The sequence below is a fragment of the Palaemon carinicauda genome, chromosome 1 (assembly GCF_036898095.1).
Source record: "Palaemon carinicauda isolate YSFRI2023 chromosome 1, ASM3689809v2, whole genome shotgun sequence".
NCBI lineage: Eukaryota > Metazoa > Arthropoda > Malacostraca > Decapoda > Palaemonidae > Palaemon > Palaemon carinicauda.
In genome coordinates, this window is record NC_090725.1 from 396,233 (window position 1) to 416,653 (window position 20,421).

General features: G+C 36.4%; 1 protein-coding gene and 1 long non-coding RNA gene across 2 annotated transcripts in view; both read left to right on the top strand.

The window, feature by feature from the left end:
- The window catches only part of LOC137641336 (uncharacterized), a 386,962-nt gene that overhangs the window by 243,278 nt on the left and 123,263 nt on the right, over positions 1 to 20,421 (top strand). The gene's annotated exons all lie outside the window — the stretch shown is intronic.
- The window catches only part of BBS9 (Bardet-Biedl syndrome 9), a 196,429-nt gene that overhangs the window by 151,346 nt on the left and 24,662 nt on the right, over positions 1 to 20,421 (top strand). The window contains exons 14-17 of the mRNA XM_068379472.1: positions 6,777 to 6,941; positions 9,282 to 9,425; positions 11,892 to 12,096; positions 14,821 to 15,033. Of these exons, the coding sequence (XP_068235573.1) occupies positions 6,777 to 6,941; positions 9,282 to 9,425; positions 11,892 to 12,096; positions 14,821 to 15,033 (727 nt within the window). The remainder of the gene's footprint in view (positions 1 to 6,776; positions 6,942 to 9,281; positions 9,426 to 11,891; positions 12,097 to 14,820; positions 15,034 to 20,421) is intronic.

A 20,421-nucleotide genomic window follows, 5' to 3' on the forward strand; every position in this document is an offset into this window, starting at 1 on the left:
TCGGTACGCAACAGTTTTGTAACACTATGTAACATAACTTAAACTTTAAATTTAACTTAAATGAAATTCAACTTTAAATTTAACTTAAATGGAGTTAGCTTACTGTACACACACTTGAAAATAAAATGTTAATCTTACGTTACACTAAACTTAATTTTACATTTTGTTTTAATTTTCATTTTTTTACTTTTCTTCTTCCGGCTTGGCTCTTTCTGCCTCGCTTTCACCTGCCCTTTTTGACGGTCTTTTTAAAAGGAACATGTCTAGGGATGTTTGCTTCTGTCTCCCCTTCAAAATTTTGCGAAAATGATGCACGCAAGTGTTGTCACACAAGGCTAACGCTCGATCACTCGCCAACTTGTCCGGGTGCCTCTTTTCCATAAAATTAGAGAACTCCTGCCACTTCGCTAACATGTCTTTGATTTCTGCCGTAGAAAGGTGGCCCTCTTTCTTCTTCACTGAGCTCCTGCAACACCTCCGAATGTTGCATCTCCTGGAGCTCGATCAATTCCTGTGTCGTAAGCTCTTCCTGATGCTCCTCAACAAGGTCATTCACGTCTTCCTCGTTTACCTCCAGCCCCATGGACTTTCCAAGAGACACGATTTCATCCATCACTACAGGTTCGGGGTCATCAGGGTCGGTCGTATCGAACCCTTCAAAGTCCCTCTCAGCGATGGAAGCTGACCACAATTTCTTCCACACTGAATTAAGAGTTCATCTTGTGACACCGTGCCATGCATTGTTGATAATTTTCAAACAATGCACGATGTTGAAATGTTCCTTCCAAAGTTCCCGAAGGGTGAGATTAGTGTTGTCTGTGATATCGAATCATTTCTTGAACAAACGCTTCGTTTACAGTTTTTTAAAGTTGGAAATAACTTGTTGGTCCATGGGCTGGAGGAGTGGCTTGGTGTTGGGTGGGATATAAAGGACCTTGATGAACCTGAATTCATTAAGAATGTCCTCTTTGAGACCAGGAGGGTGACCAGGGGCATTGTCGAGGACCAAGAGACATTTCAATGGTAGATTTTTCTTGGCCAAATATTTTTCGACTGCCAGACTAAAGCACAGATTAAACCATTCTGTGAAGAAATGCCAGGTAATCCAAGCCTTAGTATTAGTGCGCCACATCACTTGCAGTTTTTCTTTCAAGATCCTTCGGCTCTTGAAAGCACGTGGGTTTTCTGAGTGGTACGCCACCAGTGGCTCGACTTTACTGTCACCGCTGGCATTGGCACACAAGGCTAGAGTTAACTGGTCCTTCATGGGTTTATGGCTCGGTAGTCTCTTCTCCGCTGCCATGATGAAAGTCCTTCTGGGCATCTTCTTCCAGAAAATGCGAGTTTCATCGCAGTTGAAGACTTCTTGGGGGATGTAGCCATGTTGGGCGATAACCGAGGCAAAGGTTGTGACGAAGTCTGCCACGGCTTTCGCGTCGGAACTTGCTGCTTCCCCGTGACTCATAATCGAGTGTATCCCAGTCCGTTTCTTGAAATTATCCAGCCAGCCACGAGGGGCTTTGGAGGTTTCCGCTGGCGTCGAAGTCTCCCCTTTCTTGGCTGCTTGCTTCCCTTTCAAGTCATCATAGATTCTACTGGCCTTCTCGCATATGATCGTCTCGGTCACGCTATCTCCCGCCAACTGTTTCTCCTTTATCCAGATCAAAAGAAGCCTCTCCATCTCATCGTGAATATTACTACGCAGCTTGGAAAGGATGGTTACTCCTTTGGAAGGCTTGGTGCTCTTTATAACCTCCTTATGCTTGAGGATGGTGCATATAGTCGATGTACTCTTCTCGTAATGGCATGCCAGCTCAGTCACTCTGAGGCTTCATCTCCATTGTCATCATACGCTGTTTCTTCTCACTACCCTTGTTTGCACTCACTTGCTTTGGACCCATTATTTATTTAATGAATTATGCACTGATTCACTCAAAAGACATGTAAAAAAATAAAACAATATTACCGATGCTCAGAGATAACTTTATGCGACGGAGATCCGACAAGAAAGACTGAGCGATGCTGTCCTCGTGAGCACCCTCTCACATACGCGGCCGCCTGGCGGCCGCATAGGGAAGTACTGTACCTCATATCTCAAATTTTTCCTCATATCTCAGAATAAAAATTTGCTCGGAACTCTCCTCGTATCTCAATATTGTCGTATGTTGAGTCGCTCGTATCTGAAGTTATTACTGTAAAGGGTTTTCACCACATGGAAGGTAAAGCTAACAAGGTAGCTGATGCTCTTTCTAGAGGTGCAGTAATAGGAGTAATAACTAGGGCACAAAAGAGGAACGAAGAACGTAACCAAAATATTGAAGACCCCCTTAAAAATAGAGAAAATCGAGAACGGTATGTGAATTCTCCCGATGAGCATTCAGAATACGGTAGCAGAGAGAGAGAGAGAGAGAGAGAGAGAGAGAGAGAGAGAGAGAGAGAGAGAGAGAGAGAGAGAGAGAGAGAGAGAGAAGTTGCAGATATTAGGGAGAGAGAGATATGAACAGTGAAGGTGAATATATGTGGGTGGCCGACGACATGACCAGGGGTGTCCAGAATGAATGCCCTGATGATGTAGGTTTGATTGACTTGGGAGGTTGGGACATAAAAGAAGTCCGAGAGGAACAGAAAAAAGAGGAATGGATGGAAAAAGTGCGAGCAGTGATTAAAGGAGAATCGGAGAGTTATCTGTCATTTCTGAATGTGTCTCGTGAAATTTTTTTTTATAGAAAATGATATCTTATATTGTGCTTACGAGAAGAGGAGGGGAATTTTGTTCACAGGTAGTTCTTCCTCCCTCTTTAATTAATCAAGCCATCCACATTGTAGATACAAGTTCGTATGCAAGGCATTTAGGGATTGATAGAACATTAAGGAGAGCACATGAATCCTTCTTTTGGTTAGGAATGAAAAAATCTATAGAGGTTGCCATGCTTGTAACTGTTTCAAAGAACATAAAAACACTGTATTGGAAGCCAGAAAGTGGCCTGTGATTCCTATTAAATTTTATAGAGTGCATATGGATGTGGTGGGACCATTTCATACTGGTGCAACACAACATAAGTATATATGTGTATTTGTGGATGCATTTACTCGGTACACTCATATTTACGCAATGTTGGATAAATCGGCAAATTCATTAGACCAGGCGCTGTGCTCTTTCATTACTAGGTTTGGTTGCCCGAAAATTTTGATAAGTGATAATGGTCTTGAGTTTATAAATAAGGTGGTGAAATCGGTCACGGACTTGATGAAAATTGAACACTTTTCAGTGACCCATATAGGCCTTCAGCTAATGGCTTATTGGAATCGCATAATAGAGAAGTAGTGCGAATTTTACGTTACTCAGTGGCTGATGACCCCCTTCATTGGCACGCCATGCTTCCTACAGCTGAGCTAGCTTTGAACATTTGCATATAATGCTTCAATCAGGGACATGCCTTTCTTTTTAGTGTACTGTATGGACAGGATCCTGTGTTACCATATACGATCCTCATTAATTCGCAACAATTGCCAAATTATTCAACTGAACAATACCGTGTATATTTATTAAATCTATTGAGGAGAGTAATGAACACCACTGAAAGGTTTTTGAAAAGAGCTAATGATGGTTGGTTCAAAACCGCACTGGTAAAAGTATTTGTGGGCGATCGTGTGTATTTGAAACGATTACAACCTAGGAAACACAAACTAGAGCCAGCGTATTTGGGTCCATACCAAGTAAAGATGGTTAAATCTAACACAGTTGTGATACAAAGCATTATTAATGGCGCAGTGTCTGAACGTCATCAGGCACACATACATGTGGTGCCTGAAAGGGTAGTTTTCAAAAGTGTTCCTCCTTACCCCTGCGTACGTGATATTCCTTGAGTTCATGAGTAGAATTTTTTTTTTTCCTTGCTCTTGTTGTTTGAAAAGACCTCATTTCTTCTTTTGACGTCTTTTAAATAAACTTGATGATAACAATGGGTTCTTATGTTGATGCTTAATGTATACGTAAAATGTTGTTGTAATTTTGCTGAGTGTGGCAATACGTATAACATTGTTTACAAGATTTCTTGTGTGTTGTGCATACACATTGAAGTTATTATTTTGAACCTTGGTAATCTCTCTTCATCTTAATCATGCTCACTTCAGAAAAGTTAAGAAAAGTTGATAGCTTGGCTTACAGTGTCCACCATCATCCATAACAAAGACTGGATCATTTATTATTTTAGTGAAAAGCTCCGTCATCTTAAATTTGTATCATCAATGTGAAGATAGGCCAAATTTATGGTAAAATGAAGCAATTATTATCCCTTCCAATTGAAGTGCTAACATGAACAGATTCCTATGTGTCAAATGCTGATCCAAGAGAAAGCCAAATCTTTGTTTGAGGACCTATGTAAATAGTATCTAACAGATAAGAAAACCTCATTTTCTATAAGTTTAGGGTAGCTTAATAGATTGTAATTTGGAATTGCACAATATTGAAATTCAGGAAGCTGTTGCTGTTGGTGCTAATGCTGCAAAAGAATCTCCCAAGATGTCTTAGAAATTCATTGAAGAAAAAAAATGATTTGTCCACAACTTATTTTCAATCCCAATTAGACCAACTTATTTCAGAAGAAAATGCCTGATCGCTCGTTAGTGGGTTGGCCAGGGCACCAGCCACCCATTGAGATACTACTGCCAGAGATTTATTATGTCCTTTAACCAGCCAGACAGTACTACATTGGATCCCTCTCTCTGGTTAAGGCTTATCTTGTCTTGCCTACACATACACCAAATAGTCTGGCCTATTCTTTCCACATTCTTCTCATACACTTGACAACATTGAGATTACCAAACAATTCTTCTTTACTATAGGGGTTAACTACTGCACTGTAATTGTTCAGAGGCTTCTTTCCTCTTAGTAAAAATAGAAGAGACTGTTTAGTTATGGTAAGCAGCTCTTATAGGAGGACACTCCAAAATTAAACCATTGTTCTAGTCTTGGGTAGTGCCATAGCCTCTATACCATGGCCTTCCACTGACTTGAGGGTACACTCATTCATGCTGTTCTATCTTATTTCTCTTCCTCTTGCTTTTTGAAGTTTGTATAGTTTATATGTGAAAGATCTAATTTAAAGTTGTTACTTTACCCAAAATATTATATTTTGAATGTTTATTCTTCTCTTGTAGTTTGTTTATTTCCTTGTTCCCTTTCCTCAGTGGGCTATTTTTCCCTGTTGGATCCCTTGGGCATATAGCATCCTGCTTTTCCAACTAGGGTTGTAGCTTACCTTGTAATAATGATAATGATAATAATAATAATAATAATGATAATAATAATAATAATAATAATAATAATAATAATAATAATAATAATAATAATAATAATAATAATAATAAGCCTTAAAATAATAATAATAATAATAATAATAATAATAATAATAAAACGGAAGAAAAAAATCAATGCTAGGATACAAGTTAGCCTAAGATAGGCCAACAATAATATTAGGAGGTAATGAAACTGGTTTCTGAAGCAGAAGCCACTGTTAATCTACTATGCCCTTAATCACCTGCCACTTAAAAACATCACAAATTTGATGCTTCTTGTTTCTTCTCCTCATTAGATTGGCCAATCAGAAGGCAAGAAATATTGTAAGGAAAAAACTTCTTTTTAAGGCTCTCTTGATCCTCGATAATGCAACTGGACATCCCACACATTTGATTCAAATAGACCCAAATGTATCTGTCATTTTCTTGCCAATGAACGCTACATCTTTCCTTCAATTCACGGACCAAGGCAACAGCTCTCTTCAATTAGTTCTATCTAAGATGTAGGCTACCTAACATCAGGTAGTCAGTGTTACGTTGTCAGAAGATGGTAATGTTTGAGCGTTTTGGATGGCCTACAATATTTTTTCAGACCATATTAAACATCAGTGTCTTGGACCTAAGTGCTGCAAACAAAAATAAATGGTGTATGGAAGAAACTATGCCCTCAATTCATTCATGATTTCAAAGGTTCCGATAAGCCGGTAAAAGATGTATCTAAGAATTTGGTATGCCTTAATGATGAACTGGAGATGAAGGTGGAAAAAGGTTTTGACAAGTTGATTGAGACACACAAGTAACCCCTGACTAAGGAAACTTATTGGGGTCAAAGGAACAACAGAAAATTTAAAAGATATTGTCCTGATGTAGAACAAAAGAACTTCAAGCTCGAAGATATGTCGGGTGTTTTTTGTCATTTATCCAAGTACAGCATTTGGCAATCTTTTGAGTTCCAAGATCCTTTATCCGAGCGTTTTGCAAACCCTTTGAATGGTGTTGAAGAATTTTTATTCCATATAGCACAACTGTCGCTAAGATGAAGAACACTGTTCAACAAACTTTAGATCAGTTCATTATAAAAGTCAAGAAATGAAAGGCTACAGATCTGAAGAACCACCACCTTCAATGTGTTGTATTATTACAAAGAAACCGTACAAAAGGCATGTTACCACCATCACAGGCATCCTCTTTCAACAATTAGTTCATCTCTTCCAACTTTCTGCTTTTTGTATCAAGCAAGCAGAAGAGATGCCAAGTGATCATTGGTGTTATTATTACTTTAGTGAATCTTTTTACATTCTCTCTGTTTTTTTTTTAAACCAAAACAAACAAGAGTACACTTTTAAGAAACTATGTGATTGTAAGTTTTTTTTTTTTTTTGTCTATTGTGTTATTATAGGAACATAAATCTCCTGAAACCAATTAATGGCTTAGGTTGGAAAATTACTATGCTAATAATTCAATTTTTCTTCTTCCAGGCTCAGCTTGTGCAGCGGGCAACTCAGTTCCGTGCAGTGCAACGCCGTTTACTGACTAAATTTAAGGATAAAACACCAACACCTCTCACTAATCTTGATAACTTACTTGAGGGAACATACAAGCAAATATTGCAAATCACAGATATCATCAATGATAGTGTTAGGGTAAGCTATTTACTTATTTGAGTGGGCTGTGTCATGTATTTATGGCCACCTATTGTTGTTCATTCATAAAAACATAGCTTTGTTTTTACAAACAGTCTGTTAAACATCTTATTACTTATCAAGGTGAGAAATGGAATTACTTATCAGTAGTTAGTAGGTGTTATGTTTAGCTTCCATGTTTGATTGCTGAATATATCATTTCATCATGATCATCGTCTCCTCCCAAGCCTATTGATGCAAAGGGCCTCGATTAGATTTCACCAGTCGTTTCTACCTTGAGCTTTTAAATCAATGCTTCTTCACTCATCATCTCCTATTTCACGCTTCATAGTCCTTAGCCATGTAGGTCTGGGTCTTTCAATCCTGTTTAGTGCCTTCTGGAGTCCAGTTGAATGTTTGGTGAACTAATCTCTCTTGGGGAGTTTGAAGAGCTTGACCAAACCATCTCCATCTACCCCTCACCATCATCTCATCCACCTATGACGCTCGAGTAATTTCTATTATGATTTAATTTCTAATCCTGTCCTGTCATGTCACTCCCAAAATTCTTCTGAGGGCTTTATTCTCAAATCTGCAAAATCAGTTTGCTATTGTTTCATTGTCATACCACGACTCACGTCTATACAGTAACGCCGATCTCACTGAACAGATATACAGCCTGGTTTTTATATGTATTTTCAGGCGATTTGATTTCCAAACTTTACTTAACCTTGCCATTGTCTGATTTGCTTTTTAGAGTCTTTCATAAAATTCCAATTTTAAAGACTCTGTATTAGAGATCATCGTTCCTAAATATCTAAATGATTCTACCTCAATAATCCTTTCTCCTTCCAATGATATTTCATCTTCCATTGCATATTCCATGCTTATTATCTCTGTCTTTCTTCTATTTATTTTGAGCCCAACCTCATGTGTTATTTCATGCATTCTGGTAAGCTGGCATTGCAAAGCCTGTGGTGTTCTTCTAATAGGAACACCATCATCAACAGACTCTAAATCAGCTAATATCCTATTACCAATCCATTCCAATCCTTTTCCACCATCTCCAACTGTTCTATGCATTACAAAATCCATATATACATACAGTATATATACAGTATATATATATATATATATATATATATATATATATGTATATATATATATATATATATATATATATATATATATATATATATATATATATATACATGTACATATATATATATATATATATATATATATATATATATATATATTTATATTTATATATGTATATATATACATACATACATATATATATATATATATATATATATATATATATATATACACACACTATATATATATATATATATATATATATATATATAAATATATATATATATATATATATATATATATATATATATATATACAATATATATATATATATATATATATATATATATATGTGTATGTATATATAAGTATTTTATTACACCTTACCTTCGAATCATAAGGTATTGATGTAAAAGCACAATAATAAATCTCATTGACATCATCCCACCATGAGATCATGTACCACTGTATTCCTCTGCTATATCAAATGGCTAACACTGTAGGTTGACCGAGAAATTTCCTAGTCACTGAGCTCATACTTTTCCAACTAGAGTTATAGCTTAGCTTGTTATAATGATATGATACTTGAGGGATTAGGAGGACCAGTCATAGAAACCTTTCCCCTTGGATGGCATAGTATGAATTGATTCCAGTAGTGAAATGCCGTTAAGCAATGGCGTTTGGTGCTTTAATTGAAAATCACTTCTTGACAATGCCTTGCTCCATGATGTGAGTCTGAATATTTATCATGATTAGACTGTGATTTTAGCCCAGCAGTATGTGTTAATATACAGCATTGTACAGGATAGGCCCTGGAAGGGAGGTGTGTTTTGAATGAAAGAGAAATTTCTTTATATATATCTTAAGCATGAGCCATTTGACTGTAGGTAAGTATTTGAATAAATTCATCATAAAATTTTTTATTTTAATTGGGGACAGTGCTGGAAATTATTTGATTGATTATGCCACTAATGTTTGATATGTTTATCAAATTGAATACAAAAAGGCTATTGAAATTTATCTTACAATACCCACATTTTGCTATGAATATCCATCTCAAATTTAATCAAATTTCAATCTGAATTAGGCTAAAGTATTAATTAGAATGTCATGTATTAGTTTGATGTTACTATCTTCTCACAAAAGGCAATATTAACTATAATCATGAGACTCAAATATATTACCTTAAATCCTAACAGGAGTTGAAATTTTTATGATAACAAAGTGATACCAAATGGTTACTTTTCTGATTTTTTAAAGGGACTTGAAGAAGATGGATGTATTCTAAGCTGCGTGGTGCAAGTGATTCTTGAACTTGTACGGTTGCAAACGAAAATGACAGATCATGAGTTCAGTCTACTTATTGCTTCGGTTTCACCAGTTGTCCAATGTGGAATGGATCAGGTAATTTATAATCGATACTTGCACAATTACAATAGTTTTATTCATATACAGTATTCATTTTAGAAATCGGAATAAGAATGAGGTATGCATCTATTGATTTTGTAAATTGGTTGGAATATCAAGTATGATATTTTATGTTTAGAATTTAATTAAGACAGGGAATCTTTAATTGTTTCTTTATGACCAAGTCAATCTGCTTTTGCCTGCATTCAGTCTCATAGTCTTGAAATTCCCCAGGTGCAGTCATTTTTTTTTCTTTTAAACAAAAAAAATTGAGGCCCTTTGAACCCGTCAATTGACATTGGTTACTGTTCTGCTTATAGCTTGTGTATCTATAGCTTTGCTAAATCTGTTTCACCAGAATTTCCCCCAGCATTTTACATGGAACTCTTAGATACTTACTAGTCAAAAAGACTCTGATACTAATTTTCGTATTCCTTTTTATAGCTAATCACTCCATTTTCAAACATTTTTTAATATTACTGACAACTTTATGGATACATAAGGCCTGTACTGCTTTATATAGCAGAAAAAATGGCCACTGATTTTTCTAATTCTTTTCATAGCTAATGTCTCCATTTTCAAACCTTTTGTAATATTTTGAATAACTTCTTGTATACATAAGGCTGTACCTTATGTAGCAGAAAAATGGCCACGGGCAAAGAAAATGGAAGAGATTTGTTTAAGTGTGACCTTAGAATTTTGATATTCATGGTTTGAGTATTGTGTGAAGATCATTTATTGAAAGAGGAAGAATTAGAGATGTGGTGTCATAAAGTGCAAAAATACTGAGAGTTGAAAGATTGAGGAATTCTGGACATGTGATGAGAAGGTATGATGAGGAACAGTCTGTCAGAAAAAAAGAGTAAATATTGAAGTTGATGAGCAGATTAGTAGAAGGCCCTGGAAATCAGGCAAATTTGATAGATGAATACCTTGGTCTGATTGGAGTTAAGAAAGACAAAATATAGGCTATAAGAGAATGAAGAGAACATATTTTGTGTCTAGTCTTATAAAGGGAACATTTGATGAAAAGAAATATGATAATGATGAAGATTAAAGGTGAAAGTGTAAACTTCAATACTTCCAGGTTTTATCCTTGCCAGCTCCAGGGTATCCCTAATTCTATGAATCTCCCCTGATGTTGATACTGATTTTTTCCTAAAGGCTGGCCTATATCGTTACCCTAAGACACTGAAAAATTTCCGTTTTATTCTTTTCAATAGGCTTATGCCTCTAACCCATCAATGAGATAATTTAGTGACTAATATCAACAACCACTATGCCTTATATTTTAGTCTTCTGAGGCTCATCACGTTAATGTTGATATGACGACTTTGTGGAATTTTTATAGTGTATTTAGGATATTAGTGTTTATTTGGTAGGTTTACTCCTAGATTTCTTAGTAATTACTGTGCAGATTATCCAAGGGAGTAATTTCTGGGTGATTGTGATTCTCGGTCTCATTGTGTCCTATGCCAGGATATCATTATAACTTGGATAATAGATGTGAGGAATGCTACAGAGACACTAAAAATGGGGTCCGTTGATTGGACCCTTCTCTCTGGTTACGGTTCACTTTCTCTTTGCCTACACATACATCGAATAGTCTGGCCTATTCTTTACAGATTCTCCTCTGTCTTCATACACCTGACAACACTGAGATTACCAAACAATTCTTCTTCATCCAAGGGGTTAATCACTGCACTGTATTTGATCAGTGGCTTCTTTCCTCTTGGTAAGGGTAAAAGAGACTCTTTAGCTATGGTAAGCAGCTCTTCTAGGAGGACACTCCAAAATCATACCATTTATCTCTAATCTTAGGTAGTGCCACTGCCTCTATACCATGGTCTTCCACTGTTTTGGGTTAGAGTTCTCTTGCTCAAGGGTACTCTTGGGTACACTATTCTATTTAACTTCTCTTCCTCTTATTTTGTTAAATTATTTATAGTTTATATAAGAAATGTTTATTTTAGTGTTGTTGCTGTTCTTGAAATTTATTATTTTTCCTCGTTTCCTTTCCTCGCGGGGTTGTTTTCCCTGTTAGGGCTCCGGGCTTATATTGGCCGGCTTTTCCAACTGGAGTTGTAGCTTAGCAAGTAATAATAATATTAATAATAATAATGGTTTTGCTAAGATTTATATCTCCTAGTCCTACAAACAAATTAAATAAAAATCATAAACTCTTTGTAAGAGGTAAAATAATATTAATAGTAACAATAATATTTAGGAGAAAATACAGTAGTGTGTCTAAAAATCTTGAGTATTAAAATCCATGGGCATATTTTACAGTATATTTAGACTTATTAGTTTTAGCTGAAGAGGCACTTTGGAAGAAGGGCAAAGTCTCCTGACTTGAAATATACAATATATGACTTTGAATTTTTAATACCCAATAGAATTAATGATGCCAATAATAAAGGCATGGCTAGAGCACTTATTGACCTGTTAATGTATTCTTTATAGGGTTGGGAAGAGACTACAGATTCCAGTGTGACGTTTCTGCTCAAAAGCGTTTTAGGTCGAGGGAGTAGGGATGCTGCAATAGCACCTGAACTAACGATGCCACATGACACAATCAAATTGAAGAAGCATCTAGGCATACTTTTTGAAAAGATTTTGAAAGCTGGAGCCCAACTGAACATCAGTGCTCCAACAACTAATAATATAGGTGAGCTATAGCTTATATAAAAAATTTTGAGTATGCTGTGCAATGTTATTGGTTCATATATATATATATGTGTGTGTGTGTATATATATGTATATATATACATATATATATATATATATATATATATATATATATATATACATACATATATATATATATATATATATATATATATATATATATATATATATATATATGTATATATACAATATATATATATATGTATATATATGTATATATACAATATATATATGTATATATATGTGTATATAAATATATATACATATATATATATATATATATATATGTGTGTATATAAATATATATACATATATATATATATATATATATATATATATATATATATATATATATATATATATATAATTTTTTCTTTTAGTGTAATTCATCATTTGCACGTTTCTTTACTGCACTGTTCAGCTTTCCCTATTGAGGACTTTCGGTTTGGAGCAATCTTATTTTCAAGCTGGGGTTATAAATTACCTAGTAATATTAATGAAAGAAGGAAAAATCTGAAGGTTGTTTCTGAGCACCATGAAGCAATTTATTTTTGCAGTAACCGGCGAACCGAAGGTTTACAACATATTTTATATTTTAAGATTTTTGTGTCACACCGAACATTAACCTGTATATCTATGAATCTCCCCTGATATTCATATTGCTTATTCTCCAGAAGTTCATTTTGTCGACATTTACCCCAAAAATTTTATAAGAAAATATCCAATTTTTCTTTCCTCTCATAAAATACATGCCCCTAGTATAGTAATGAGACAATCTAGTGGGTAATGGCAAGTACCAGGCTAAGAGTTTTCCATTCTTAAGTTTCTCCGTCACAGTTGCTTTGTCAAGATGTCCACCTTCCAGATTGTGATAGGTGTTTATTGCATTTTATGTTAACTTACCTGATTGATTGGTTAGCATTTCTACACGTGGAAGCACTGGGTTTTAAGTAACTCTTCTGAGAATTAAAATATGTCACAGTTCCTAAAAAGAAATATGTTCTAAGTAAGTGTTTAAAGAAGTGGAGAATATACACAATAAAGCTTCTGTGCTGTAAACAGAATGACTGCAGTGGCAGAGCCTTGGAAGGCAATATGCTTACCTTGTCATGCAAAACTTTACTATCATTATATGATGTATTTCTTTTCTTGGAATTACTGGCAGCACTATGTGGCTTTGATGTTTCCTGTGGTATACTTTCTCTTGATTTCAGTGCCTTTGCATAGCTGTTTGTTTTTTTCAGCTGCAATTTTTTCTCATATGGAATTACAGAAATAGAATATTATTTCATTTTGGAGTTGATAATGATGTGACATGCCAGTACTCGCTTACCAGCCATGTTAGTGATGATCCTTTTTGTGTTGTTTCTTATTTAGACTCAGAAGGTCGGCAAGCCTTCTCTTGTGAGTGGTAAACCTGACTTGCCTGCCTGGTTGCTTACATTAACCTAACTTCCATAAATCTATTGGTCATAATTACATAGTGTTCCTTCAGTAAGGGGATCTGAATGTTCTCTGCACAATACAGTTGAGCTCCTCTCGTAGTGTCTTAAATTCTCTAATTATATTAGTCTTTCTGCAGCTTAACTTGTGTATTTGTGCATGCCTAGTTGTTCTATAAGACATATAGATTGCGAGGAAATTCTCTATTTACATTAGTCTTTCTGCAGCTTAACTCGTCTATTTTTGCATGCCTAGTTGTTCTATAAGACATATAGATTGCGAGGAAATTCTCTAATTACAATAGTCTTTCTGCAGCTTAACTCGTGTATTTTTGCATGCCTAGTTGATCTATAAGACATCTAGATTACGAGGCAGGTGACCAAGTTGGTAGCTGGATCTTTATATCCCTCCTTTCACTAGAGTAAGCGCTCGCTCTTAAACAATATCGTTTTAATTTTTAGAAGGCATTTCATGTCTTAGATGCTCTTAAAGTTGTTGTTGTTGGTGATGTATCAGCTCAGCTGGTCACTTGCATCATGTCACTCCATATGACAGTGCATTTCCATTTTCTTGCAAGGTTAGCCATTAGCTCATCATGGTTTTACCTTACTGGGGTAATTTTTAACTCTCCTGTGTTTATTACCCTTACAAATTTTGCTGTAAAAAGACTTGAAACTGAAAAATGGGAACTCCTAGCTTGCTACTTACCATTAACCACTCCATTGTCTTATTACTTTACTACTGATGTGTATCTTTTGAAAGGAAAGAAAATGGGAATTTTTTTTAATGAAAATTTGGGGTAAACATCAATAAAACGAGCTTCTGAAGAAGTAACAATTTGAACATCATGCGTGTATAGAAATGTATATATAATATTTTAACTCTGTTTTAGAAAAATCTATACTATATAAGAATGTCATGAAAATTATGGAGGAAGTTATAGTGAACCTAAACCTAAAACGAATGGAAAAGATAAGCTTGATTAAATTTATTTTGAGAAGAGAAATTTATAAAGAAAGATGATTCATATATATATATAGACAAACCATACAAGTATGATCTTTAAAGATTTCCTATTCCTCTATTTTTACTTCCCATGAATAGTTTATTTTTTATTTCTCTATTTCCTTTTCTGTCATACTAGAGTGCTTTCCCTGTTGGAGCCCTTGGGCTTGTAACATCCTAGTTTTCCAGCTAGTATTGTTGTTTAGTTCGTAATAGTAATAATGATTGTTAGTTACTAAGAATTATATTTCTGCAGATACTACAGAAGATACTCACTCAGGAGATGAAGGAGAAATAACTGATGTTGTTTCATCGGAAGATATAAAAAGCAAGCAGTCAAAACCTCATGACCCAACTTCCGTGCCACTTGGGTCACGTCTCGGTGAGGATAGAGCTCGCTCTGCTAGAGTCAGATCAGCTCGTCTTATGTCAGCCCGTAGAATTATAGAAGAGAGAAGCGAGGACAATGGTGAGTTGTATCTATTCAAATTAGTATTATAATATCTTTTAAACGTGTGAATGAAAATTTTTAAGTTACTTTAGTTTATGGTTTTATAGAATTTGAGCCATATGGCTAATCAGTTGGGCTGGGGAAGCCATTTAGCGCTGAGGCTCAGCTGGGCGAAAATACCAAAACTGCATAATGAAGCTATAGTTAAAAGAGGTTGGACAACAAGATTGAAGCAAATTTGCAATTTGGGTAACTATAATGGTCATAAAGTGCTAAGCTTAAGGTGTTAAATTATTTTATGGAAATGATTCAAATCATGAACTGTTCATTCTCTTAATAAAAAATCTTGACTGTGGTAACAATAGAAAGTAAATTTTTGTATAGATGTGAGCAAACCTTTTTCCCCTCTAGCTAAGTTGCAGTGGACAAATATATGTTGTGCAAACACAACCATCCCCAAGCTGCCACCGTCTTCGATTTCCCATTTTCTTCGACCAAAGCTGACTGAAGCCTTGAATGTTAAAGAAATTAATTTCATATATCATATATCTACTACTAATGTAAAGGCTCTTTTCATCCCTCTTACTTTAAAAAGAAAATACAGCTTCCATTTCAAGAGCATGTGTATATTTTAGTGTATAAGCTAATTTTGGTGAAATTAATTCCTCATTTGATATAAGTTTATTGAAAACTATTCACTAACCAATTTGATTACTGAGTGTAAAGGTAGAATTTTTTCATTAATTTCAAGTTTGCTTTCTTATTTGAAGAGTAAAATTACTGGTGCTGAAGAAGAAAAGACAAGAAATAGTGGGGAATTGTGTTACAGCCTAAAATATACTAACATTTCATTTTCCTGTATTGGAACATAGGCTGGATATGTTAACGTAGCACAGGTAAGAGGTTTACGGTAATCATCAAAAACATGGAAGTGGTTGGTTTAAATGTTTAAAGGAGACGCTAGGTCTAAATTGAGCAGTATATTAGACACACGTTAAGAAATATTGATAGAATGGAATAATCTCTTCAATCTTGTAAAATACCACTGTTGTTGACTAAAGTAGGTTGTGGAGGTTATTACAAAATTATGGGGCCTAGTTATACCATTGTGTTATACTGAGAATGTCCTTGTTTTACTACTAATGTTCTTACTATAAGAAAAGGTCTGAATTGAGTAGCATTGTTGAATAATAATACAGTTAAAGAATGTTGGAATCTTCCAACCTAATATATCATCACCAAAGGTCGTGGAGATTCCAAACATTCACGAGCTCAATCCTCCTTCAGTGTGTGAGGCTATGTCGTATACAACAATGTTAGTCGTGTTTCTGCCACGACGGTTGCTTCTTCCAAACAGGTCTTGCCGTACAATAACAGGGTAGCATATTCCAGTTTCAGACTAGGTCTTTCTACATGCTTGGAAATAATAGTGGAGTGGATTCAGTTAGGAAAATTGTTGAGCCTAATGCAAAATAGCATATTCTACTGATAATAAGCTTTTGGATGATAATTGCATAGACAAAAAGAAACTTAAGCCAAGCCCTACTACGTGTCCGAGGCAAAAACATAACCATTTTCCCACTGAGAACTGCTGTAAAAAAAAGTGAAATAAGTAATATTTGTCAAATATGATAGAAAATTGAGCTAATCATAAAAATTTTGAAAATATAATGCTGTCAACTAATTTATATCAAAGAAAATAATTATATACAATAGCAAATTATAATTAGCGTTTCGATAAGTATGGGTCACATAATTCATGCGTTGATCATATCCTGTGATTGCTCCTTTATAGTCTGCCATCGTTTTGCCTTCAAATTAACTATTTGGAAAGGTAAAAGTTATTTCCTTTCCATGTACCAAAGAATGTCCAACAAGAGACAATACTGGCAATGTGGAGGTCAATCAAAAATAAGGAGTTTTGACGAAGAAAAAGCCTATTTTTCTTGAGATTTTTATTTTTTATATGCATTATATTAACGACAAATCGCTGGAACGTGCGATGTCTCAAGATGACAGCTGACCAGGAGGAAAAAGGAGACGAAGAATTGACAAGCCCTTTCTTGTTATTATTACACCTCCTCAGGGTCTTGAGGAGGTGCTTGTCAATACTTAGTTTCCTTTTTCCTCCCAGACTCCTGTCATGTACTATTTTATCAGTGTATAGAAGTCACTTAAAAGTGGTTATTTTTCATATGGAAGTTTTTTCTAAAGGGGAATGTACAGAGTTTAGGATATAAAATTCCCTATATTTTCATGTTTGAATGACAAAAATTGATCAATATTTAAAAAGTAGTAGAAATTGTTCTCCAAAAATTTCAGATTTTGAAAAATAGGTCCTCAAAGTTTTTTTGTAGAGATTGATTGAATAGACTTTAGTATGCAGATATATGGGCTTCTAGAAGTAACAATAATCATATTTCTGGATTCTTTACAAACCATTGGTAAGCCCCCTTCCCTTAAATAATGAATATAACTTTGGATAATTCGGATATATAAATATATAAGGGATTTTGACGTAGGAAAAATCTATTTCTGGGCGAAGGACCTGTGCCGCCCAGTGAATAAGCTCCATTTAGCACTTATTCTTAGGTAATTTACTGCTAAATATACCAGAGAAAAAATGTAAAGGAGTGCTAGGTTAACTAACTCGCTCACCTATTGGTGTCGGTATAAAATTGGGCGTATAATCCAGAGGTCCCGCACTATTTAGATTCATCCACGACAGAAACCCCAATAGAGGAGAGCCGTTCAACCTCACTCGGTACTACTAACAATGCATCCGCTCAGAACCCAACTCCTTAGCACCCAAAGTTTGGGGACTCCAAGGGAGAGGAGCTGGGAGGGTTCACTGGGCGGCACAGGTCCTTCGCCCAGAAATAGATTTTTCCTACGTCAAAATCCCTTTTCTGGGCTCGAACCTGTGCCGCCCAGTGAATCTATACAAGAGAAAATGTCACCAAACTTGCAAAATAAAGGAAAAAACATAAGCGTAAGGGAAATACAGGATGCTTTTAATCAGAGATGAGTACCAAAAAACAATTATAAGGGTATCTTAAATATGAACATAAATCCAATAAGGTAGGTATAATAATGCCGTGAGTGATAATATATACAGATACTCAGGAGTATAAAAATTTACAAATATAATAACAGTATTCAGGTGCGAGACCAACGAATACAATAGGGTATAAATGAGGCAGGTAAGAGGGAGAGATAAAGAGACAAGGCATTAACCTGTGAGTTACCTGGGAGTAACTACACTCCCTGCGGCTACTGTAGAAAATTTTAGGGCTTCCAAATGTTTAAGGTAGTGTTTCTTGAACACTGACGGTGATTTCCACCCTGTATACCTGGAAAGGTCTGTAAAATTCATGTGGTGAAAGAAGTTCACCGAGGTAGCAACCGCCCTGATATCATGTGCAAGAGGAAAAGAGTCAGGGTTAGCTTGTTTAATAAAATACAAAATTTGTTGCCTGATCCCTTTAATAGTAATGGTACCGCCTTGTTCTCTAACGAATAGAGGCCCCGAGGAGTTAGAGGAGGTCCGGGATAAATAAGACCTAAGAGTAGTAACAGGGCACAGAGACGGATCTTGCGTGAGGGGAACAATTTTCCAGGAGGACCATCTGTTTTGAGGGTCTTCGTTCTTAGCCAAAAAGAATTTGTTAGGAGAAAGAAGGACCTCTCCCGAAGGCAGGAAGTCAATATGACCCGGGTCTCTCGACAAGGCTGCCAATTCAGAAATTCTTGCCCCGGAAGCCAAGCTCACCAGGAAAAGTGTTTTCCTGAGAAGGGGAATGTAATCACAAGAACTGTTAATGGTATCAGAAGCCAATTTGAGTACGTCATTAAGGAACCAGGTCACCGGGGTAGGACGAGTAACCGGTTTCAGTCTGGCACAAGCTTTCGGAATTGAAGCTAACAAAGAGTCGGTTAAGTCTATGTTAAAACCCACTAGGAAGATCTTTTTCAGAGCCGATTTAATAGTGGTGATAGTATTGGCTGCCAGACCTGATTCTAATAACGATCTAAAGAAAGTGACTGTAAGGTTAAAGTTCATACAGTTCACGTCTGAGTCTATTAAAAATTTTGCCAACTTTTTAACTGCAGAGTCATACTGGCGGATGGTGGAATCCCGTTTATCCGATTCTAGGAACAAGGTGTTTTGAGGATCAATATTGGCACCATGCATAGCCGCAAACTTCATAAAGTCCATAAAGTTAGGGCGCTCTGAATGTTTGAGAAAGCGTACACAACGCGTGTTTGTACTATCTGAGACAGAACCGGATTGGGTATCGGGTGAGGGTATAGTCTCAACTCTCGCAGGAGAGGATACCAGTTGCTCTTGGGCCAGTTGGGTGCGACCAAGGCTACTTGTCCCTTGAAGGATCTCAGTTTGTCTAGAACTTTCAGCAAAAGATTCACCGGGGGAAAGAGATAAATCTTTTCCCAGGTGTCCCAATTCTGTGACATGGCGTCTGTGGCGTAAGCCTGAGGGTCTAGATTGGGAGCCACATATACTCTCAATTTGTGATTGGATTCCGTGGCGAAGAGGTCCACTTGGAGACCGGGAACCTGAGAGAGAATCCACCGAAATGACTTTAGATCGAGTGACCATTCCGATTCTAGAGGGGAGGTCCGGGACAGGGCGTCTGCCACTACATTCCGGACTCCCGCCAGGTGGACAGCTGAAAGATGCCAACGGTTCAAGGCTGCTAGGGAGAATATGGCTACTAGAACATGGTTCAGAGGCCCTGACTTTGACCCGCCTCTGTTGAGGCAGCGGACCACCACTTCGCTGTCGAGGACCAGACGAAGGTGTTGTTTCTTGGGAAGAGCGAGACGTTTCAGGGTTAGAAGAACTGCCATGGCCTCTAGCACATTGATGTGAAATTGGCGGAACAAGGGAGTCCAAAGACCTTGAACTTTCTTGAGCTGAGAATAGCCGCCCCAACCTGATAAGGAGGCGTCCGTGTGAATGATTAATTTCGGAGGCGGAAATCGAAGGGGAACTGACTTTGACAGACTGTTTGCTCTTGTCCAAGGAAGAAGTCTTTCCCGTAGAATGGGAGGAAGGCGGACTTTCCTGTCCCGGAGCTTCCGGTTCGCCCTCGAACGCCAGACACGATTGATATCTTTCAATTTTGCCTTCAGAAGAAGATCCGTCACTGAGGCAAACTGAAGGGACCCCAGAATCCTCTCTTGGAGTCGTCTGGAACTTACTTTGTCTTTGAGAAAGCGTTTGGTGTTCCTTGCAATCTCTAACCTCTTGGGTCTGGGAAGACACAGAGTATGAGATATAAGATCCCATTGCAGGCCGAGCCATTGGAACTTCGATTTTGGAAGAAGACGGGACTTCTTGAAGTTGATCTGGAAGCCTAGAGATTGAAGATAATGGATGAC